Source organism: Protomyctophum bolini, assembly GCF_963924005.1.
Source record: "Protomyctophum bolini genome assembly, chromosome: 20".
Lineage (NCBI taxonomy): Eukaryota > Metazoa > Chordata > Actinopteri > Myctophiformes > Myctophidae > Protomyctophum > Protomyctophum bolini.
This window is the reverse complement of record NC_137881.1, coordinates 28,825,079-28,849,715: the sequence shown is the minus strand read 5'-3', so window position 1 is coordinate 28,849,715 and position 24,637 is coordinate 28,825,079. Positions and strand designations below refer to the sequence as shown.

Below are 24,637 nucleotides of genomic sequence, written 5' to 3'. Positions count from 1 at the left end.
ACGACAACTCTGATTAGCGCGCTGTTTCGCACACATTCCCGCTGTCTCCTATAGATGTTTTATGCATCTTTGAAACATCTCACCAACACTCAAGCGACCGCGCAGGTCTCCGTGAACAGACAGTAGGTAAATCTGCGTCCTATGGAGAGTGGAATGGGACCCTAGGGTACCGCCGTCCAAAATTCAGAAAAGGTAACCGAGGGCGCCACTCAAATTGTAGCTCTGGTCCATAGCTCTAATGGCTTCATTAGAGCTATGGACCAGAGCTACCAGAGCTGCATAAAAGGCATTAGAGCTATCCGAGCTACTCAAATTGCTAATTGCTGTATATAATTTCTGTTTAATTTCTATATTTCTTTTTCACTAGCCTTATGTCTCTTTTTATTGTTATTTATTTTATTGCTACAACAATAACATTTTATAATTGTAGGTTTTTTTACTCTTGTGTGCTCATCATTTTGCATAGATAAACAAATCTGGACAACGTTTTCTCCCCTGACTACCATCTCAGCCAATCGAGACACGCACGTCCCTCCGGTCTATGGGATATATCTAGCCTGTGGGTGGTGGTGTTGCTTTCTATCTAACTTGTGGCACCTCTGCTGCTCTCACATCTACAGCCAAACGAACCGCAGCGGGAGTCCGCCGGGACGTTTGTCTCTCCTCTCCGGGGGAGGAGGACATCACCGTGGGTGGAGGAGGGCTTCTTACCGGAGGGTCGGGCCGATGCAGACGGTGTCGGTGCTCTCGATCTCCCGCAGGATCCGTTCATGCTCCGCGGCTGTCTCTATACTCGCCATCCTGGCATGTTGTTGGGAGTCTTTCTTCTGACTCTGACTGAGCTGCCCTGAACTGAGTGACTCAATACCGTGGCCCCGCCGTTCGCGTTGCCATGTCCGCTCATTATAAGCGAATTTGGTTTAAACTGTATTCCCCCCCCCCCCCCCCCCAATGACAAATGCAATAATTTGGGGGTCTTTGACATGAAAAGGTTTGAGAACCACTGGTTTTAACAGCATTTAGGAATAGGAAACAAGCACAGTACAGTACACTTTAGAAAAGCCCTGTAAAAGGTAAACCCTGAAAAGGCCCGCCTACTGTAACAATAGCTGGTGCACTCATCCGGAAAAAAATATCCTTAATAAATGGCTTCAACTTGCTATACTGTCCGGCTCGCTTGTTTTGCTATGTATCCGGTGGCAATATACAGTAGGTAGGATTAGATCACTGATATATTCAGGATCTGGTAAATCTTCAAAAACTGAATCTGGGTCAAGGACAGGTGATTCTATCGTCTACCCTGAATTTCTTTGAACTCCTGGCTGGGACAAAATCTGTCTGGATTGTCTGATTCTGGCTGTCAAACTGCTTCAATAACGTGATAAACAGACAAACACACATACAGGGAGCTCCAGTGATCTTGTGACAACATCGTGGAAGACACCAGCCATCCCGCAAATACCCTGTTCAAACCACTCCCTTCCAAAAAAACGCTACCAGAGCATCAAATCTCACACCACCCGTCTCAGTAACAGTTTCTACCCCCAGGCAGTCAAGGCTGCTGAACAGCTGACCTGTTTTGTCACTTCACTTGAACTTTTTTCTGTTTTTTTGTCTTTTTCTTGCACTATAGATGTTTGTTTATGTCCTGTGTATGTAAGACTGAGAGTGCTCTGAGCAAAATAAATGTCATTGTATTAATACTCTGTATCTATACACATGACAAATAAACCTGAACCTGAGTCGTTCATCCCTATACCAAAATGTGAAATGCCCTATCAACAGCCAAATCCAACATCAAAATATGTGACTCCCTCCCTGCACTCCTTCAAAACCGCTATTCCCCCACTCCAAACGCTTTCTGTACATGATACTATTGTATGCACTATATTGCTAGTGTTGATAATTTATTGACTGTTAGTGTATGTCTTTAAAGTCATGATGAATTAAATACATAGGACCACAATGGAAATTTGCATTTTACAAACTGTTAATAAAGTAGCCCATTCAATAAATCAATCAATCCATCAAATTCAATCAAATAATAAATCAAAATATACAAGTAACTTTACAGAAAGAAACATGATTGTCCAAGTTCGCTTATGATGAGCGGACATGGCAACACTGCTCGCCGGCTTGCCTTGTACAGTGCGTCATGTAACACTTGTGGGTTTGGCTTGTTTATTTGCCCTGTCGTGGTCCGTGCACGCGGAGTCGCGGTTTATTTACGAATCAATCAATTTTAAACTTTAATCAAATCTAAGCTTTTCCAAATGGATTAAATCATCCATTTGGAAAAGCTTAGATTTGATTAAAGTTTAAAATGTGTGATTAAAGTTTATATTTTAACCTTTCTTAACCTTTTCTGATTAATTGAATTTGAATTATGAAGGAATCCCCAATGAAGCCATAGGATTTCTTGGGTTTTAAATCCTTTTAGCAAACAAAATCAATCAAAACCTCCAAGTTTGATTAAATGTAGTAATGCTGTAAATAGCCACACGGGGGCAATGAATTAACATCAAATGGAAACTGAATGATATCTAGGGTATAGATATTAAAGAGTCATTTCACTTTCACTGGCCATATATGTCTTGAGTGTCGAGATTCTCTCGGCCCTATCCCCGACCAGACTCTCATACTTGGACCTCAGTCACAGTATCGGCTATCGGATTATGTTTGAATGATGATGCAGTTTGTCAACTCATGTGACATTGTTGAATAAGGTATTAAAGACATTACTCTGTCCTGACCATTGATATTGATGCTATCAGTTGAACTTGTCTCACCTAAGCCTTACTTTTTGCTGACCTGATGCCACTATAAGTTTTCACTCCAATTGTCTAAACTAAAGGGTGCGTGCCAGTGCTGGGCAACATGGCTGCTCATGAAGAAAGGAAAGGCCTGCAATTAAGTTCATGAAACCTTGTAGAAAGTTTGGTCATGAGGGGACATTTCAAAAATATCTAAACGGCTCTAAACTGAGAATTGGCTTGCCAAGGCATTCATTGATGGTTGTTCTCAACATGTATGTGTGGCATTGCGGTATAAATTAGAATAGCCAACTACGCCACCTAGGGGATTGCGCCCTAGGAAATAGTTTTAATAAATACTCCAATTAAGGAAAACCACCTGAAACCTGAATTACTCTCCACCAGGTTCGTTGTACACTTAAATGAATAAAGGCAGAAACGGGTATAACCAAAGTACAAAAGGGTTTTATTATAATTAACAGTTTCATCTGTATCATCATGGTCATTAAAAAAGGGTAATGCATTCAGGATAAAAGTATTAAAACAGTGAGTTAGCCAACACTATACTGAGCCTATAGGAACCAGTGCTAAGGGGAAGAGGGGAGGGCCAGGCTGACCGACCCAGGGCAGTGGCACCCCTACAAATCAAACCAAACAAAATAATTGACATCAAACACAACATAAAGGGGGTTACCACTGCCATGGGCCGCCACCTGGTCCCAAACGGGGTTCCCCGCACCCGTCCTGCAGAGGGGAACACAGAACAGCAGTTAGGGACTCAGTGAAATACCTTCAAAGTACATCATTTAGCCTACTAGAACTAGATTGCAGTCTGTTATGGACACAAATAACAGACAGAACGAACCCAAATAACAAAACAATGATGGGCTATAAGCCTGCATTTGTGGACCGAGGCTACAAAGGGTGAACCACATAATATTAACATGATACATGATAAGAGTCTCTCTCTCTCAGATAGCATGGCTCCAGTCCATCTCATGGGAGCCCAGTTGGTGGATGGGAAGGAGTGTAGACTGACATTCAGAATACTTTCTTGTATGGTTTGTGAAGCATAAGCTATAGCAAAACATCAGTGTTGTCATTCACTGGCCCTGCAATATAAAACGGCCATGTTAGCCCACTTATTCAATCAATACTACAATAAATCCAGAAAGACAGACAAAGAAAAGCAACATTAACATACCACATCTGTGAGGCAGAGTAGCACACTTTCATAATGCCACGGTGACGGGCAACAGCCATAGAAACACACTGAAACAACAAAGTCCAACATTACATTCCGATGGTGCCAATAAGGCACCGAGTGAATGAATGAATGTGTGTGTGTGGAGACAGAAGGACACCAAACATACCTTGTGTGTATCACTGGAATACACCACTCCAGAAGGAGGAAGTAACATTGAAGCTGCGCTGCAGCAACAACCACCACCAACATGCCAAACATTGTTGTGCACGGCTGTGCTGGTGAACATTAAAACCACAGAAACCTTTATAGCACACGCCGGTAACCAAACGTGGCCATGCTGCAGCCCTCTGGACTGCAGCTACTACAGACAGACAGCTGCTGCTGGTGAGAGCTGCGCAGCCTAAATACTATTACTAACGAGTAAGACGCAAACGCGGGAAGCGAACGCAGCTCGTACATATTTGGGTATTTTGGACATATAGCTCCATATATGGGCACAAAAGGGGCCAGGTCCACAACAAACAAATCACTGGCCCCTTTTGTGCCCATATATGGAGCTGAGTGGACCTGGCCCCTTTTGTGCCCATATATGGAGCTGAGTGATTGCTGATGCAACACACTCCATATTTGGATAGCGGGACAGACAGACACACAGACACACAGACAGACAGACAGACATGATCTGCTAGGTCTCATAGTAAGTGCTCACTGCGTTCGCAAATAATGTTCTCTGTTCTGTAAATTCTGCCCAGGGTTGGGCCCAGTTATAGGGCAGTGATCAATGACATCATGCTGTTTTGATCATTTAATTACAATTTATTACAATTGATTGAAATATGTATTAACAGTTGGCAGAATTACAGTACATTTCAAGCACAAAGACTGTTAACTGTGAGTGGACAACCTATAAGCATTACACTTGTTTACAAGAGGGTCCACCGTGTTCAATTCATCAAAACATTTAGAGACGTACAAATAGACACTTCTATATGCTATAGTTAAAGAACAGAACAGGAATTCATCATAACAGAACAGGAATCCATCATACCGACTCCTATCATATGAGTATGTGTCATGTCATAATATTTGTAAAACGTTTCAAAAAATAGGCTACAACCAACCTTTTGACCTAATTATAGACCGTTTCTGCTGTAATGGAAACTGTCACGGTGTCACCACCAAAATTAGTAGGCATACTACTGAATTAATAATTAATAACTAATAACTAATCTGAATTCTTCAAGTTCATTCTGGAACTGGTCAAACAAGTAGGCAACTAGGCATACATAGTATGTATTACATACTAATGTTGTTGTGTAACTATGACTACTGAATTCTTCGAGTATTATTCTGGAACCTGTCAAACAAGCCTCCGGGACTCCCTGGGGACTCCCACTGGGAGGAGTCCAGCAGAAAGTATAAGCAGACAACTGGAATCAATTGATTCAACCTTGAATAAGTTAAACTTGTGTTTGGTGATTTTTCATAATGGACGTGGATTCAGCCTGGGATTTTACAAAGAATAACTTTAGTCAAGTTTGGATACTTTCTCTGCTGGTTCTGAAGCTCGTTGAAGGTAGGAACTCGCTGAACACTCACTGTAACTTATTATAACGAGTAAGACGCGCGAACGCGGGAAGCGAACGCAGATCGTAAATTCCAATAACAATTAGAATAAATTATATTTGGACGTAGCTCCATATATGGGCACAAAGTGTCTGTGCCCTTTGTGCCCATATATGGAGCTGAGTGATTTGTTGATGCAACACACTCCATATCCTTTCACCAAGCCCTGGAAACACAAGCCGCAGTGTTACCAGGCCATTTCAATAAGGCGTAAGTTAAGTTAATCAATTATATTACACAACAAGGAACATCTACATAAACAAACCTACCACTCATTTAGGGGCAGGATGCACAGGCAGCCTCCAGGCACACAAGGGGTAGACAACCCGAGAGAGGGGGGGGGGGGGGTGCCGTCCGTGCAGAGACGGACGGTAACAAACAGACTACAAAGCAAGAGACAACCGGTCAATTTCATGACCATAACTCTAGTCAACAATACACTGACTGCAGGCATGAGAGAGGCTTACCTGGCTTGGGCATAATGAAACAAACAATACTGAAGCGGCTTCAGTATTGTTTGTTTCATTATGCCCAAGCCAGGTAATGGGCTTCAGTGAAGCCCATTAGGCCAGCCTTGTTTGAGTGATAATTGTCATGAAGGGTCCTTCATGACACACACGCTGTGGGACTGCGTGGCTTGCTGAAGCCCAAAGGGCCAGCTCTGTTCAGGAACACACACCGACTGAGGAGAATCTAACACAGGCAGAGTGTGTGCTGCTTAAATACTGCAAGCAATCAGCTCACCGATTACTGGGAGGAGGATGGGCAGAGTAGAAGTCGACGCCCATACTGCTACACAAGCAAGAACACAAAAAAAACATTGTTTCTGCCACCACTTTTCCTATATTGTCGGCTATTTGACGAAATAGAAATAAAAATCTAAAAATATTACCTTAAAGCGGGGATGACACGCCCCTCGGGAAGCTATTAAGGCTATTAACGCTAGCATCTAGATTGTGACGTAAAGTCGGGCCAGCTCAATTTGACCAATGAAATTGATCTTGTATCTGGTCTAAATGTCAGAGCGGCTCTGGGCTCTGCGAGTTAGCGTTCCTGGTGGCTATCAACTCATGCTAGTGGTTTTGAGGTCACTTTTAGCTTCATAGCTGGGTAAAAGTTTGGTGGAAAAATTAATTTTTTTGCTCGAAAATCTCGTTAGAATGATATTGAGTTGACGTGTAAGTTTTAGGGTGAACTGTTGCATAATCGCAATTTCGCGTGACAGGTTCCATCGTACCTATCTTGTCTTATCTGTCTCCCCCCGCTGACACGCCCTCAGCCGGCTAAGTGCTGAACAGGGCTCACGGAGCCCTGGAGCTTCACGTAACGTTATCACTGCCTGTGACTACTCTAGCGGCCGGCCTAACCTGTGTCCGCCCCTCTCTCTCTCTCTCTCTCTGTCTCTCTCTCTCACACACACACACACACACACACACACACACACACACACACACACACGCGCACACACACACACACACTCTCTCTCTCTCTCTCTCTCTCTCTCTCTCTCACACACACACCGATATGGGGGGGCGGTCTCTCTCTCTCTCCGTGCACAACTTGGAGCTCTCCAAATAGCCACCAGAAGTATGATGAAACTTGACATAGCGTTATTTAGGCTATAATGATCAACTTGTATGGGTGATCATTTTATGTATATCAAATATTATACCCCTCCATACACACACACACACACACACACACACACACACACACACACCGACAGTCAGAGAACTGACTCACTAAACAACACTAAACAACGTTGGATTCGTACAGTGCAGAATGCAGATAAGTGTAGGCCTATGTTCTTATTATAATTGTGAGTTTGTTTTTTAACATGCACCGCGAGTCCACGGGAGCCGATCTACAAGCTCACAACGCGTTGCACTGCGAGTAGCCTAGAGAAGGCTGTCAAGTGAGCAGCGCAATCGCGCATGCTATAGAAATATCCTAATAAATAAATAAAAAGGTGTCGCTTGCAGGGGCAGTTTCCTTATGGGACTTGCCTCTAGAATGCATGCATAGGCATGCAAGTGCACTCGGCATTTATATATCATATATATAGACTAGTACGAAGTATAATTAAATGATCACAGGCATTCTAGGTCGGGACACATGAAATCCACGTAAATGCCTTTCCGCTAGCTTCACGTCATTATATCAGCGTAAACGCGAGAAAACATCAACTTATTTTTTTTCACCGCTGGGGGGGGGGGGAGGCGGGGCTGCGGATAGCCCCCATGAGGATCATCAGAACTATTCGGGTCTGCAGTTACAGCACACATTTTCTTATATTATGGCGACGAGTATAGTCACTCATGACGGACAATCGGACATATAGGCAATGAAACGGTCAGTAAAGTGGAATGAATCACAGCATTATATCGCCCCTTGCTGCAGAATGGGAAAGAATGCAGAATATTTTCATGGCTTATAATCTAGGACAGGTCAGACGATCAGTTGAGGCAATTTATTATTTGGTACAGAGTCAAACTCAATTCAATTCAATTCAATTCAAAGGGCTTTATTGGCATGAGAAAACATACGTTTACAGGGACTTATGTCTGTGACTCTGGGAGTGGTGGAGAGAAGCGAGGGACTTGTGTCTGTGGATCTGGGAGTGGTGGAGAGAAGCGAGGGACTCGTGTCTGTGACTCTGGGAGTGGTGGAGAGAAGCGAGGGACTTGTGTCTGTGGCTCTGGGAGTGGTGGAGAGAGAAGTGAGGGACTTGTGTCTGTGACTCTGGGAGCGGTGGAGAGAAGCAAGGGACTCGTGTCTGTGGCTCTGGGAGTGGTGGAGAGAAGCGAGGGACTCGTGTCTGTGGCTCTGGGAGTGGTGGAGAGAAGCGAGGGACTTGTGTCTGTGGCTCTGGGAGTGGTGGAGAGAAGCGAGGGACTTGTGTCTGTGACTCTGGGAGTGGTGGAGAGAAGCGAGGGACTTGTGTCTGTGACTCTGGGAGTGGTGGAAAGAAGCGAGGGACTTGTCTGTGCTCGTCATGAACTGACACCACGTCACACCATTATTCATTCAATGCCCTCGCTCATGGGGGGGGAATATACTCAACTGCAGTCTAATAAATAAAACAGAAGCATTACATTATCTAAACGCACAATCCTAGTAAACAAAACAGAGTTATCTATAACGCACAATCTGAGACCACACTTTGTACTAGCTAGTTGAGTTTGTGCTTGAAATCTGAAATGTACTGTAATTCTGCAAACTGTTAATAAATATTTCAATCAATCAATCAATCAATCAATGGTAGCATGAAGGAAGGAATGAATGAATAGGTTAATGAAAATGTGTTTGCAGGCATTTAGGCCTATATGTTTATGATAAAGGTTATTCTCTTAAAACAACATTAAAGGCGCAGTGAAACGGAAATGGTGAACAACATGAAAATTGTGTTTCCACATGAAACACCGGTCTGAAGTTTCTGAACCAATCAGAGTGTCGCATCCCTTCAGGCGATGGGACGGTAGCTAGGGACGGTAGCTATGCTATGCGCTACAGCGTGGTATGTGTTTGTTTACAAATCAGACGGTCGCCCACACAACCAGTTTACTGTTATGTGGCTTATTTCTACCCTATAATGTTTTCAGAAACATATTTTAGCGTGATGATTAAGTTGAAACCGAGTAATACACTGTCTGAATGTTATTGTTGGCAGAGCAGCTGCCATAGCAGCAGTAAGGTAGATGTCCGGAGCTAGTCGGGCTAAACACTCATAATGGAGGAACGTAAATAAGTACTCAGGAGGCAGCAATACATTCAGCTCGTATCCATGATAATACAAGTGTCTTTATTAGTCATTATATACTCGTGAGTTGATAGGCATATCCGGTACTTCCGGTGTAGCACTTCAGTATAAAAGCATTGCATAAACATACATACAATAAAGATCATCTCAACACCCCCACTTGATCGTGAATTGGTAAACAAAACAAACAAACAAAAAAACCTTTGGACTGATGTTACTATCCAAACATGAATCTTTCAAATTTCTTCAATTGGAACAGTTTAGCTGGTTTTGTCATAACATCGGCAACCATTTGTTCAGTTGGACAATACTCGAGAATCATTTTACCATCATTAACAGTTGATCTTACAAAATGGTATTTGATGTCAATATGTTTTGACCTCTGTCTCTGTACAGGATTTTTAGCTAACGCTATTGTACCTTGATTGTCCTCGTAAATCTTTGGCTGCATGTAATGAAAGCCATCAATACATTGTAACAATTGAACCAAATACAAGCACTCTTGTAGAGTTGCTGCCAGAGCCATGTACTCAGCTTCACAAGTTGAAAGTGCTACAGTGCATTGCTTTTTAGACCTCCATGAAATCAAAGGACCCTCTGGGTTTAAGCTGACACAATAACCACTAGTGCTACGTCTGTCACTTGTATCTTCTGCCCAGTTTGCATCACTATAAGCTAGCAATCCTAGTTCTTCACATTTCCTGTAGCATAAGGGTTTGTCACTGGTTCCCTTTAGATATCTCAGCACATGTTTTACTGTGGTCCACTGTTCTTCTGTTGGTTCAGAAAAATATTGTGAAAGTTTTCCCACTACAAAACTCAGATCTGGCCTGGTACATGTAGTCAAATAGATTAGACTTCCCACAACTTCCCTGTATTTCCTGACATCACTCATTAGCTCACTGCTGTCAGTGTAGTTCAACTTTGCCTCACTAGGTGTCGTCCTTGGCTTGCAGTCCTGCATGTTAAACCTAGTCAGTATTTTGTCAACATATTTCTTTTGTGACATAGTCACACAATGATTACCCTGTTCAAAATCAATACCAATAAAATGTCTCAATTTGCCCAAGTCTTTCATTCTGAATTTTGCTGTAAGCATCTCTTTGACATCAGTCATCACATTGTCATCACTTGTTGCAATAATTATATCATCGACCCAAAATAAAATGAATACCTTCTGATCCTTCATTTCCCTTGTGTAAACACAATAATCAACTGGGTTCTGAATAAATTGATTTTCAGTCAAAAAATCATGCAACATCTTGTTCCAGTTTCTACCTGATTGTTTTAAACCATACAAAGATTTCTTCAGTTTACAAACCAGCATGTCCCCATTTTCAGATGTGACTTCATATCCCTCTGGTTGTCTCATGTAAATCTCGAAATCTATTGGTGCATGTAGGTAGGCTGTTTTGACGTCCATTTGATGTAAGATCATATTCTCTTGTGCTGCTTTTTGCATCAATACCCTTACACTAGTCAGATTTGCTGTAGGTGAAAAAGTTTCTTCATAATCCACACCTGGTTTTTGGTTGAAACCTTTGGCTACATAACGTGCCTTGAATTGTTCAGATTCATCTGCATTTGTTTTTAAAGCATAAACCCATCTACCCCCCACTACTTCTTTGCCTTCTGGCAGTTTAGTCAGGGTAAACGTGTCATTTTCCTTTAGTGATTCAATTTCCTCATCCATAGCTCTTGCCCATAACTCAGAGTTAGGTGAGGCCATAGCCTGCTTTACTGTGTGTGGCACATCACAAATGACTCTATAACAATAATCAAAGGTTATATCATCCTGGTCATTAGATTTTACTTGACACTCATAATCCTTTAAATATTGAGGTGGTTTCACTTCTCTTTTGGGATATTTTGCACTCTGGCTGCTTTCACCTGCCTGACTATCAACCAGTTCGCTCATCTCTGACTCTTGTTCTTGTGTCTCATTGTTTTTCTCAACTTCAGGTAGGTCATTTACAGCTCCCCTCCCACTGCAAGCATCATCCTCAAAATCTTGCCCCGTTTGAGTCTGACTCTCAGCGACACTCTTCTGAATCCCACTGCAAACACCATCCTCAAAATCTTGCCCTGTTTGAGTCTGACTCTCGGCGACACTCTTCTGAATGAATTTTACCAATCTGTGTTTAGTTACTTTCCCTGTGTCAGGGTAAAACACCAAGTAAGCTGGGCTGTATTTGTCATAGCCTACAAAGATACCTTCTTCACATCGTGAATCCAACTTTTTCTTGTCTTGCTTGTATGCATAGCATGGGGACCCAAATGTTCTCATTCTCGAAAGGTTTGGCTTCTTTCCTGTCAGCATATAATATGGGGTCTGTCCTACACGCTTGTTGAAACACCTATTTCGAATGACAGCAGCAGTCATTACTGCATAGGTCCACAATTCTTTTGGTAAATTGCACTCAATTAGCATGCATCTGGCCATTTCAAACAGCGTTCTCCAATTTCTTTCAGCTGTCCCATTCTGATGGGGTGAATAAGGAGCTGAGGTCTCATGTCTGATGGCATTCTTGCTTAGCAATGCTTGAAAGTGACCAGATGTATACTCCGTACCATTATCTGATCGAATACACTTAATTTTCCCATAAGGTGAAACATCAGCAATGAATTTCTCTGCAGCTTTGACTGTGTCACTCTTAGATTTCAAGAAATAAACAAAAGTTGCTCCTGAATAATCATCAGTAAATGCTAGAGTATATCTGAATCCATCTCTAGCCGTTGGATCGATTGGTCCAGATAAATCAGTATGTACAAGTTCTAGTGCAGCTTTAGCTCTTTGGTCTGGCTCTCTGTTTCGGCTCTGAGCAAATTTACCTTTTGTGCACACTTCACATGATAATTTGGAAATATCAACCTTGCCTTTGATTTCCATACCCTCAGTTACATTCTGCAATTTCAACACATCCTCGTAGTTACAATGTCCTAGAATTTCATGCCACGTTTTGAGATCATAACACCCATGACATTCATCAACATTAGTAATCTTTTCCACAGTGTTTAAGTAAAACAACCTGTCATGTACCTTAATGTCGAATGTCGTGCCATCTTTTTGGATGAGCTTGTTCTGTCTCTCTTTGAAGAAGACTGTGGCTCCGTTGGATATCGCTGCGTTCACCGAGAAAATGTCTTGGGGAAAGGATGGAACATACAGCGCCCCCTTCAGCATAGTTTCCACCTCTCGGCCCTTGTCATCTATCAGGTAAACTATTGCAGTACCTCTCTTCAGCGCTATGCCAGAGGCCCTCACTCCATCAGCCATCTCCAGAACATGTTTCCGTGGCTCGAAACTCTCGTCGAAGTTTCGGAATTTCTTCACGTCGGTCACAATATGTGTCGTAGCCCCGGTGTCGACCATCAGCCCGATGCTCAGAGCAGTGCCCTCACTGCCCTGACATAGTCTCTGCTTCGGTCTCCCGGTGCCGTCCAAGTCGCGATTCACCTGGCCCACCTTGAAGGTGAACGTGTGCTCCTCTTCATCCTGCGTCACGTTGACGTTGTCTCTCCGTCTTCTCCGCCTGCAGGTGGTATCGTTGTGCGTGGGACTTTTGCAAAGACTGCACCACTGTCTCTGTTCTCTCTGACCGGCAGCATCTTCACACTCGAAAGCTTTATGCCCCCTCTGGCCGCAGTTGTAACAGGACAGTCTCACGTCTTTGTCCATGCCTCTTATTCTCATCACGTTGTCATCCCTGGAATTGCTGTTGAACCTTTCAGTGATTTCGTAACTCCTCAGTTTGTTTTTAAACTCGGCGAAGGTGATGTTGTCGTCACTTTGTGTGATGTGGATGGAAAATGGTTTATACGATTCTGGTAGCCCTTTCAGAATCATAGCTGTCAGTAAGCCGTCACTCAAAATCTCTTCTGCATTCCTCAGTGCCGTAATAGCTGTTTCGGCTCGAATAATATAGTCTGTGATCGTTTCGTTAGCAGCCTTCTGGAGCGACGTCAGCTCTGTGTACAAACTTATCACTCTTGGTTTTCCCCTACCGGCATAGTGATCTTTCAGAATCTGCAACGCCTTCCTCCCATCATCTGCTGCATCTCGTATAATCAATGACAAACTTGTATCGTCGAGAACTTGAATTAGTTCGGCATATGCTTCCTCATTTTTCTCGGCGTCCTCAGCGGCTCTTGCTTCGGCTGCAGCGTCTCTCGCGGCTGCTTCGTCCTCATCGAGCACGTTTTCGTCGTCGATATAAGGCTCGTACAGTATGGTGTGTTTCAGCTTTTTCAGTCTTAGGTACCCGAGGAATTTCACCAACCATAATTCGAAGTTCCGTTCATCTCCATCAAAACAAATCCGACTCCACCGGTTTCCATCATCTTTCGTCCTGCTGGGCCCATAACCTGTTGGCAGAGCAGCTGCCATAGCAGCAGTAAGGTAGATGTCCGGAGCTAGTCGGGCTAAACACTCATAATGGAGGAACGTAAATAAGTACTCAGGAGGCAGCAATACATTCAGCTCGTATCCATGATAATACAAGTGTCTTTATTAGTCATTATATACTCGTGAGTTGATAGGCATATCCGGTACTTCCGGTGTAGCACTTCAGTATAAAAGCATTGCATAAACATACATACAATAAAGATCATCTCAACAGTTATCTTGAATGGAAATAAAAACGGAGTAATCTGTAATCAGAAGCAGCTGTGTTGCACGGATGCGCAGACATGGGGAATTAAACATGTGAGCTTCATTTTTATTGGCTTTTATCGATGTGTATCTCTACACGTCATCACGCAGCACGTTTTCGTTTTAATAAATAAATAATACAATCGTTTTTATGGACCTTTGATATAAAAACACACAGAAATGAGAATTGTCCCATTTTTTTGGCATCCATTGTTAGGTATGCCCATATGATGACCACGGATATGGTCTAAAAGTGTGAAAAACGTCTTTTTCATTTCACTGCGCCTTTAAGGCCTATATGTTTATGATAAAGATATTATTCTCTTAAAACAACATTTAGGCCTATATGTTTATGATAAAGATATTATTATCTTAAAACAACATTAAGGCCTATATGTTTATGATAAAGATATTATCTTAAAACAACATTAAGGCCTATATGTTTATGATAAAGATATTATCTTAAAACAACATTTAGGCCTATATGTTTATGATAAAGGTTAATCTCTTAAAACAACATTAAGGCCTATATATGTTTATGATAAAGATATTATTCTCTTAAAACAACATTAAGGCCTATATGTTTATGATAAAGATATTATTCTCTTAAAACAACATTAAGGCCTATATGTTTATTGTGATGAAGATATTATTCTCTTAAAACAACATTAAGGCCTATATGTTTATTATGATAAAGATATTATTCTCTTAAAACAACATTTAGGCGGCGGCCTATATGTTTATGATAAAGGTTATTCTCTTAAAACATAGGCCTAATGATTATTATCAATAAATTAATAGTATATCCATATTATCCAGCAATATGAAAACCTCCTCAGCATTAACCACATGAAGCCCCACTAAGCCTGGGGGGGGGGGGGGGATACACCAAAAATAGCCGATCTATAAGCAACATGACGTCCGTATTGTGAGCTTGTAGATTTGGTAAAGAATTACCAACAGTAGCTGATCTACAAGCTCGCAATACGGACGTTTGGTGATTCCTCTCCTAACGTCATGCGCTGGTGATACAATGAATCAGAATAGTAATACTATTATTATTATTACTAGAATTTCGGCCCCCTTCGGGGGCCTCATCCCAGTGTCGTTGCAGCGCAATATGGGAAGAAAGAAATTGCGGGAGTTGACAGACTCCACTTCATGTTTCAGCTGTGTTTTTAAACTCAGTAGTGTGCCCTGCACACAGCGCACACTCGCAATTGCAGCTGGAGGGCGACGCGACACACACACACGCCCACACACACACAGAGCGATGTGTGGATAAATCACTGAGATTTGGGAAATGTGTTCTGAATGGGCCTGAATATATGTGTGTAGGCTGCAACAATGATTTCATAAAGTGTAGTTTAGTTTTGAACAGGCAACTAATGTAGTGATAGATTAATTGAATGGGCCTGAATAGATAGATAGATAGATTTCTTTATTTTTGTGTCATGCACCAAAGGCGCCCAGCCCACATGGGCTTACAGGACACACCATATCATTGCATTCAATATTGCATTGTGTACAATAAACAGATATGTTTTGTTGATATTCCCTTTTTTTTTTACACAAACAAAAGATTCTGCCTTATTTCCCACGCCCTGCATAAAAAGTCTGCCAAAGCAAAAGTACCTTTCCTAAAACATAATTCCAGTTTTTCATAGTCCTCCAACCAGAAAAAGTCTGCACAGATGGTTGTCATTTTACAAAATATGTAAATGTGTAATGTGTTAATGCTTCATATAATGGGCAGTAAAACAAAAGATGATAGATTGAACAGGCAACTAATGTAGTGATTGATTAATTGAATCCTAGTTACGTTGCAGCGCAATATGGGAAGAAGGAAATTGCGGGAGTTGACAGACTCCACTTCATGTTTCAGCTGTGTTTTTAAACTCAGTAGTGTGCACACAGCGCACACTCGCAATTGCAGCTGGAGGGCGACGCGACACACACACACACACACACACACACACACAGAGCGATGTATGGATAAATCAAACGAACGATTAAGCAAGAAACATTGAGAAGGATGCAACATGCTGTGTGATTTACCTGTTTGGGTTTGTTTTGCGCGACTGGCTCGCAAATGTTTGGAGGCACGCGTGTATTTAGAAAGTGCGCTGCGTTTTCTTCGTGGCATATTGTGTTTTTGGGGGGGTGATGGCAGAGTATATTCCAGTCCAGTTGGCGGTGGCAAGCATGAGTCGTTGTTGTTTGTGTCTTTGTTGTTGGTGGAGTGAGTAGCCTACAGTGCAGTCAGAGAGTAGTTCACAGGTCACACACAGGAGCAGTGAAAGGGGGAGGGGACTTGGGATGGCTGTGTAGAGTAGGCACGACATTGAGGGGTAGAAACCATCCCGGTCGCGTGGTTCATCTAACGCGTGTGTCACTGTGAAGGACTGGCCCCATTAAGTGAACGTAGTTGGCGACACAGGAGCAGTGAAAGGGGGAGGGGCCTTCGGATGGCAGTGTAGAGTAGGCACGACATTGAGGGGTAGAAACCATCCCGGTCGCGTGGTTGATGTAACGCGTGTGTCACTGTGAAGGACTGGCCCCATTAAGTGAACGTAGTTGGCGTAGTAGACGCCAACATGACGATTCTGACGTAGGCTGTTGAGGTTGAGCAAGAATAGCGTGTTTCAGAAAAGTAATATTTAAACAGTAAATAAGACATTTTTGGCGAATGCAATGTAGTCTATATCTTTTGTGGGAGTGTGCAGGTTTCATTTTGCATAGAGAGATGTGTGGTGGAAGTGTGGCTTGGTCGGAGATAGAGCACGAATGAACGGCCATGTGCTCATGTACCCCCTGTCTATTAGGGTAGCAGGATGGGTGATACAATGAATCAGAATAGTAATACTATTGCAAATGAATATACTTTTATTAAAAATGAAATAAATCAATTGCAAATAAATGCACTAGATCATTAATTTCGAGATCTGTAGCTTCGAGATCCGCCAGGGAAGAAAAGAGAAGGAAAACAAACATTCAAAAGTACATTTATTTCGCTGGTTCAACTTCTGCCTCTTCTGAGTTGGAGCGCATGCATGCAGAAGCAGCGCACGTGCGCAAACGTGTGCATGTGCGCTCAAGAGCGAGCTTGCGCAATGCATTATGGGGTAGATTTGCTTCGCTGCGTTTTTGTAGTGACCATCGGATGGTCCCTACCAGTGGCGGAAAGTTCTTATAACGGCAGGGGGTTCATGCAGCCCCCCCCCCCCCCCCCCCCCAGCGGTGGAAAAAAAACCAGTTTTGTTTTTTCGGTTGGTACCAACACCTATCTTGCCCAAGCGCCCCCAACCCCCTAAAGGTATGTGACTACGTGCATGACAACATGACCACTGGGGAAGGGAAATTTCAGTGGACAGTGCATATTGATATATTTTGCCAAAATGCCAGTGGGTTCAGTCGCGCTTTTGCCAAAATGCCAGGGGGTTCAGTCGCGCCTCTGAACCCACGGAGTTTCCGCCACTGGTCCCTACAATTCCCGGTGCATTGTGGGATACTTCAGTCCACTACATTAGGGTGCAAAAATGCTCACTACATATTCGGACAATAGAACAAAATGGCGGAACCTCAACGCAGTGCACTGTATGGGGCATAGGGAATAAATTTGGACGCAGCCCCGGGCCGTACTTATCTGTACTTACGCCAAAGATGGTCTATTTATGAAGCGGGGCGAACTTCATTGGAGCCACTAGAGGCGCTGTGATACCATACCTTGTGAATAACTTCTTATTTGGTGAATTACTCTTTTGTACTTTTTATTTTCATACTTTGAGTGCAAATGTGCACTGTTCTACTAATCTTGTGATACTATACCATGTGACTATTCTCTCCAATGATTGTACAATGCTGCTGCTACTACTGTGTTTTGTCTGTGTTCTAAAAACATACTATACTACTGCACTTTTGCCCAAGACAAATTTCCCCTCGTGGTGACAATAAAGTATATCTCATTTGGGTTGTGTTTTTAGGACAACACCAGGTCAACGGGTCCTCTCAGCCTGTGCTGGCCAGACTGGGAGGCGAGGCGATCCTTCCGTGTCACCTTGAGCCACAGCTCAACATGGAGAGACGTTCAGTGTTGTGGACCAGAGCTCACCTGGCGCCACAGAACGTTTACGTTTTCCAAGATGGACGTCCCGTTAAAACCATCGTGAACCTCTTGTACAAACGGAGGACGTTCCTGTTTCACGAGGAGCTGCAACACGGAAACATCTCACTGAGGCTGACCGGGGTGAGGCTCTCGGACATCGGGACCTACCGCTGTCTCGTTCCACACGTGGGCTACAGTACGATCCAGCTCTTTGTTGGTAAGATTTCATGTTCATAACCAGTGTTGGGCCTTTTTATATGGTTTTATATGTGGTTATTCTGGGTTTTGAAATATCAAAAACACTAAAGAACACCAACGTGTATTGATTTAAAGCTGGAGGGCCAAGAGATGACCAAGTGAAATACCTTCCACCACGAGGCAGAGGCATCCGCGTGGAACTGTTCCCAGACTACAGCTCTATTTCTGAAGCCGTCACCAGCATCCTGTGGAGGCACGGACGCAACCTGGCAGCGGAGTGGTATCTGGATGATGGTCTGGATTACTACGGGACGTTTCGAGACCGCTCCACGCTGGACCCAGACACCGGACGGCTGGTCATCGACAACATGACCGCAGAAGACATCGGGCAGTATTCTGTGGAGATCAACGAGAGACTTCACGGCAAGACTTACCTGCTTAAAGAGATGAGTAAGTATGACTTGTCGTTATGGATCTGTTATTGTCTGTCCTTTATGATTTGTTTTGGTATTTTTATTTGATTGAAACATTTATTAGAGGATAAACAACTACACTTTAGAAACAAGACCAAATAAGCAACTACACTTTAGAAACAAGCCCAAATAAACATCTACACTTTAGAAACGAGACCAAATAAACAACTACACTTTAGAAACGAGACCAAATAAGCAACTACACTTTAGAAACAAGCCCAAATAAACATCTACACTTTAGAAACGAGACCAAATAAACAACTACACTTTAGAAACGAGACCAAATAAACATTACACTTTAGAAACAAGACCAAATAAACAACTACACTTTAGAAACAAGCCCAAATAAACAACTACACTTTAGAAACAAGACCAAATGAACAACTACACTTTAGAAACAAGACCAAATGAACAACTACACTTTAGAAACAAGACCAAATAAACAACTACACTTTAGAAACAATACCAAATAAACAACTACACTTTAGAAACAAGACCAAATAAACAACTACACTTTAGAAACAAGCCCAAATAAACAACTACACTTTAGAAACAAGACCAAATGAACAACTACACTTTAGAAACAAGACCAAATAAACAACTGCACTTTAGAAACGAGACCAAATAAACAACTACACTTTGGAAACGAGACCAAATAAGCAACTATACTGTAGAAAAAAGCCCAAATAAACAACTACGATTTTAGAAAATAGACCAAATAAACAACTACACTTTAGAAACAAGACCAAATAAACAACTACACTTTAGAAACAAGCCCAAATAAACATCTACACTTTAGAAACAAGCCCAAATAAGCAACTAGGGGCCTACACTTTAGAAACAAGCCCCCAAAAACACTACCCGCAACCAATGTTCCCTCAAATTGTTTTTGGTCTGAGCAAACACTCAAACCTCCTGAGCAGACATCAGCAACTACTAAGCAAACATTACGTCACCTTGACACCAACTATCCAAACGTTAGATAATGCGAAGTGAGCGCCCCTCACTTCACACAGGTGTGATTTTTTTCCAAATGGATTTTGGTATAGGCCTACGACTACGAGTGAATTAATGAATAGTTACATAAGGTTACGCAAGTTACAACATTTTTATTTTATATCAAGGCTAAGGATATTCAGTTAGTCTATATCAGTGGTTCTCAACCTTTTCAGGCTGTGACCCCCCAAAGTAATCATATTTGAACAGGGGACCCCCCACCCAGACAAGCAACAGAATGGTTCCACAGATAAATATTGTGAAAATAGCCGATCTACAAACTCGTTGTGAACTTGTAGATCGGCTATTTTCACTATTGTTGCCTCTTTCTTTATTATTTAATAATCTGGCAAATGTTTGACCAGTTTTTATAGCATGCATGGTTTTCTGATTACTTTTGATGTAGTAATGGTATTTTTCTTTTAGAGCCTTTGGCTTTGAGGTATTATAAAAGTCTTAAAAGTCCTTAAATTGTCACTTCACTGTCATCTGTGGTCCCCCACCCCCAAATCATGTGGGGACCCACAGGTTGAGAATGACAGGTATATGAATACTCGATATTGCATTACATGGGGGGCATGAGAAAACGTAAACTTTATTGACACACACACACACACACACACACTAAGACGAGTTTGTTGGTGTGTCTTTGAACTCCTAGTTTCTCAGATTGTCGAACGTCAGCAGCCCCTTATGGCCCCTACTCAGGGGGGCAGTCAGACAGATATTTTGTGAAGCCACTAAGGAAATGAAAGTTCATATAATGGCCTGTTGTGGCGCTGTCATTGGACCCAGAAAAACCCATAGCCCCATAGAAGTCCATGTATTTGGGCCCAACTTCACCTAGACTGTATTACCTTAATAAACATGGTCATGAATAATTTCTTCTTCTAGTCACTTCTAATGTCATAATATTCTTTTTGGAAAATTATGGCCCCATTAATTAAAAAAATGACCATAAAGTCGCGTATGTTCTGAGGGGCGTGGCTACCGTTACAGTCTATGATAGGGATTCCCCTCCCACTCGAGTCAAAATAAAAACCAACGGAGAAGAAGGGGGGAAGTCCCGCCTCGTTGTCTGGGCCAGCCAATGGCCAGCTGGACCAAAACGGATCTAGAAAGATGGCGACTTCCATTGCAAGGACTGACAGGCTTCATTTTACATTCATGTTAGACCCGGGGAACGCTTTGTCCATATTTTTTACAGTCTATGCCCCTACTACGCCAGCTATGGGCTATTATTATATGTAGCTCTACATAGCAGAGGGATTGATTGAAGAAAGCTGTCTCCACCTCTAAGGTCGTCGCGCAGACGGTGCAGTCATACACAGGAGTATGACTGCGCCATTTAAAAGAAAATAACTTTTTTTTTTTCCTTTTATACCAGCGTCGGTGTCTGTGTTTGACAGATTTCAGTTGTGCGCGAGAGCATTTGGCCGTGTGCGCATGGGCGCACCTTAGGGGGAACATTGCCCGCAACTACAAATATTGACATGCCCAAAGTCACTTATAACAAGCAGACATGGCAACACTGTTGTTGAAATGTTGAAGAAAGGGGCGTCGATTCCCTCCAGGGGGGGAGGGGGGGTAGTGCGAGGAGATACTTTATTTCAATTGTAATGGAAATTGTAGATATTTTGATGCGGTGCAGTATCGGGCTGGGCTAAAGATGTAATCGAAATCCGGCTCATACCGCCTCCCTCTGGCCAGCCGGGGCGCCTGATGGAGGGGAGAGGAATAACTGCTTGGAATAACATGTTCCCGTTCCTCCCACGCGCTACGTTTCCAACTGGGGAAACTCCCTCTCCTGTCGGGTGAAAAGAAGGGGCTTGGACTCCTCATGCATAGAGGTCAGTTCAGGGTCAGCAGGAGGCATGTTAACATCTCGTCTTCAGTCAGTTGCCCCAGCGTGTGGGTGTGTGCATGTGTGCGTATGTGCATGTGCGCGTATGTGCATGTGGGCGTGCCGGTGTGTTCATAATAGATGTGTGGTGCATTCATTCTTCATGTCTTCATTCTGTGTCCTCAACAGAGAAAGTCCCACATCCAGAGCTATCCATCGTGGCACCACGTGACTCCAACTCCAGCAACTGCACGCTGCAGTGCATCGTATTCGGGGACGTCACAGAGTCGGGCGTGGTCGTCTATCGATGGAGGTTCCACGATGAGAAATGGACTCCACCCAAACCCAACGAGACCAGGATCTACAACGATGAGGAATGGAGCGGACCCGAGTCCCGGACGGCGACGTTCAGCAACGACGAGGAAGGGAGAAAAGTTAAAAGAGTATCCTGTGCGATAAAGAACCTGTTCAGTGTGGAGCAGAGCGAGGCTGTGGACAACCCGCTTTACAAAGGTGTGTGTGTGTGTGTGTGTGTGTGTGTGTGTGTGTTTGTGTGTGTGTGTGTGTGTGTGTGTGTGTGTGTGTGTGTTTTTTCAGATTTTTGGATTTAAAGCTAGATTTAAAGCTGGACTAGCGTAGCCTGCTATTTTTGAAATATCATGAAAATGTGCCGCAAAGCTTTGAATATACTCTTTCAGAGCGAACGTTTTTAACTCAAATATTTGCTTCTGGGTGGGGGTCCCTGGAACAACATATTTTGAGATGGGGGTCGGCGGCCAATTACAGATAATTCTGTGCAGCCAGGGGCTCCTTGACATGAACAAGTTTGAGAACCACTGACATAGAAACGTAGGTTTTTCAGAAAACTGTCAGGATTTAGAAGACATTTGTAGATTCATCCTCGGGTCTAAATGGCCATTACTCCAGTTTGCCTAGGAAGCATTCGCAGGGGAATAAAAAATGTAAAGAGATTTTCTTTTCTATTTATGTTTTCTATTTCTGTCTTTCAGCTCCTAAAGGACCAACAGGCAGAGGCAGACCAGGGCTTATTGTTACTGTCTCCATGTACGCAGTAGCACTGGCAACTGTAGTAGCACTGGCAACTGTATTCTGGAACAAAAAAAACAAAACTTGTGAGTCTTTAATTTATTTTTAACTAGATTTATTTACAATCTATATTGATATAAATCCATCCATCTATGTGTCATCATGTGAAGACGAGAATTACTGACCAATCTCACATCTCACTGACCAATCACTGCCTCACATCTCACTGACCAATCACTGCCTCACGTCTCACTGACCAATCACTGCCTCACGTCTCACTGACCAATCACTGCCTCACATCTCACTGACTAATCACTGCCTCACATCTCACTGACTAATCACTGTCTCATATCTCACTGACTAATCACTGCCTCACATCTCACTGACTAATCACTGTCTCATATCTCACTGACCAATCACTGTCTCATATCTCACTGACCAATCACTGCCTCACAGCTCACTGACCAATCACTGCCTCACATCTCACTGACCAATCACTGTCTCACATCTCACTGCCTCACATATCACTGACCAATCACTGCCTCACATCTCACTGACCAATCACTGTCTCATCCCACTGACCAATCACTGTCTCATCCCACTGACCAATCACTGTCTCACATCCCACTGACCAATCACTGTCTCATCCCACTGACCAATCACTGTCTCACATCACTGACCAATCACTGTAATATACTGCAGACACAACCCCTCCTCCCATCTGAAGCATGTGGACCTCAGCTGTAACCACCCAGGAGGAGATGCTGAGCAGACGCTGCTCTCTGCTGGACTGGAGACTGTCCCATCCATGGTTACACCACATGTCTGAGTGAGTCCAGGTTGTCATGGTTACCACCGTCGCCAGTACGTATCTAATATCTCTAAGTATCTCCAAATTGTACATACTGTAAGTAGAATTGTTGCACGCTCCAGTCTCTGTGTCTCTGTGTGTGCACTGTGCTCTTTGAGATTGTCACGGTCCGCTCCTCGGACCGTGAACTTTGAGTATCTTCAAATCAATGTCAGTTTCATGTCAAGTCATGGTCAGTAATGTCAGTTTCTTTGACATTCATTGTATAGTTTCATGTCTAGTAGTATCGGTATCAGTATCTAGCTCCATTAAATTGGAACCCCTTATCTATGCTGTTACGCTTTAGCAGTTTAATTGTTGCCATGTGCCTAAGTTAAGTTTTTGTCACGGTCCACTCCTCGGACCGGGAACTTTGACTGTCCTTTATTTGAGATTGGACTTTAATATGTAGTTCTGTCATTTCATTGTTTTCAGCATGTTTGTATGTAATTGCTCATGTGTTCCTGACTGTTCTCTTTGGTTTTGGTTTTGTGTTTCCTTTTGTAGTATTTGTGCCTAGTGTTCCTGCCTTGTAATTTGTCAGTGTTTCCACCTGTGTCCTTTTAGTCCCCCAGCCTATCCTATTGTTGATTGTATTTTGGTTCCACCTGTGCCCTGTTATCCTGTGTGTATTTAAGTCCTGTGTTTGCATATTGTTCTTGTTGGTTCGTTGTTTCCCTGTGGTGTGAGTCCCTGTATAGTTTCTGTGTTTTGCCATGCCTTTTTGCCCTGTTTTTGGAAGAACCTCAGTTTGATTTAATAAATCCTTTTAAGTTTATTGCTCTGCCTACTGTCGCCTGCATTTGGGTCCTCTTCCGTACTCACTCCTGACAGTACGAACCAACCAGTATGGACCCAGCGGACGACAATACAGATTCTGAACTAAGAGAGGTGGTGAGCTACATGGAGTCCATGGTTGTGTATAGCCTCCAGCCCTCCATTAGCCTTGAACAAAAGGTTGAGAATTTGAAAACGGCCCTCCGAGTGGCTTATTCCAGGCCTAAGCTGGCTGGCGAGCTTGCAGGTCCGATTAAAGAGATATGGACTGCTCTGGATGCGTATCATGCATGTGTACGATCTTCTCGCCTGCAGTCTTCTCAGCCAGCCAGCCTGGCAGATGCAAGCCAC

General features: G+C 43.1%; 2 protein-coding genes across 3 annotated transcripts in view; one reads left to right on the top strand and one right to left on the bottom strand.

The window, feature by feature from the left end:
• exoc6b (exocyst complex component 6B) overlaps window positions 1–860 on the bottom strand; it is a 141,419-nt gene extending 140,559 nt beyond the window's left edge. For both annotated transcript variants that reach the window (XM_080792738.1, XM_080792739.1), the window contains exon 1: window positions 712–860. In XM_080792738.1, the coding sequence (XP_080648864.1) occupies window positions 712–800 (89 nt within the window). In that variant the 5' untranslated portion in view covers window positions 801–860. The remainder of the gene's footprint in view (window positions 1–711) is intronic.
• Window positions 861–13,781: 12,921 nt separating this feature from the next.
• On the top strand, window positions 13,782–23,525 carry LOC308335311 (CD276 antigen homolog; the record flags this gene model as incomplete). The annotated part of the gene is made up of 6 exons (XM_080792330.1): window positions 13,782–13,791; window positions 17,981–18,319; window positions 18,436–18,750; window positions 21,802–22,125; window positions 22,623–22,745; window positions 23,362–23,525. 6 exons carry the CDS (start codon window positions 13,782–13,784, stop codon window positions 23,382–23,384), a joined length of 1,134 nt encoding a protein of 377 aa, XP_080648456.1. The 3' UTR covers window positions 23,385–23,525.
• Between the last annotated feature and the right edge of the window lie 1,112 nt (window positions 23,526–24,637).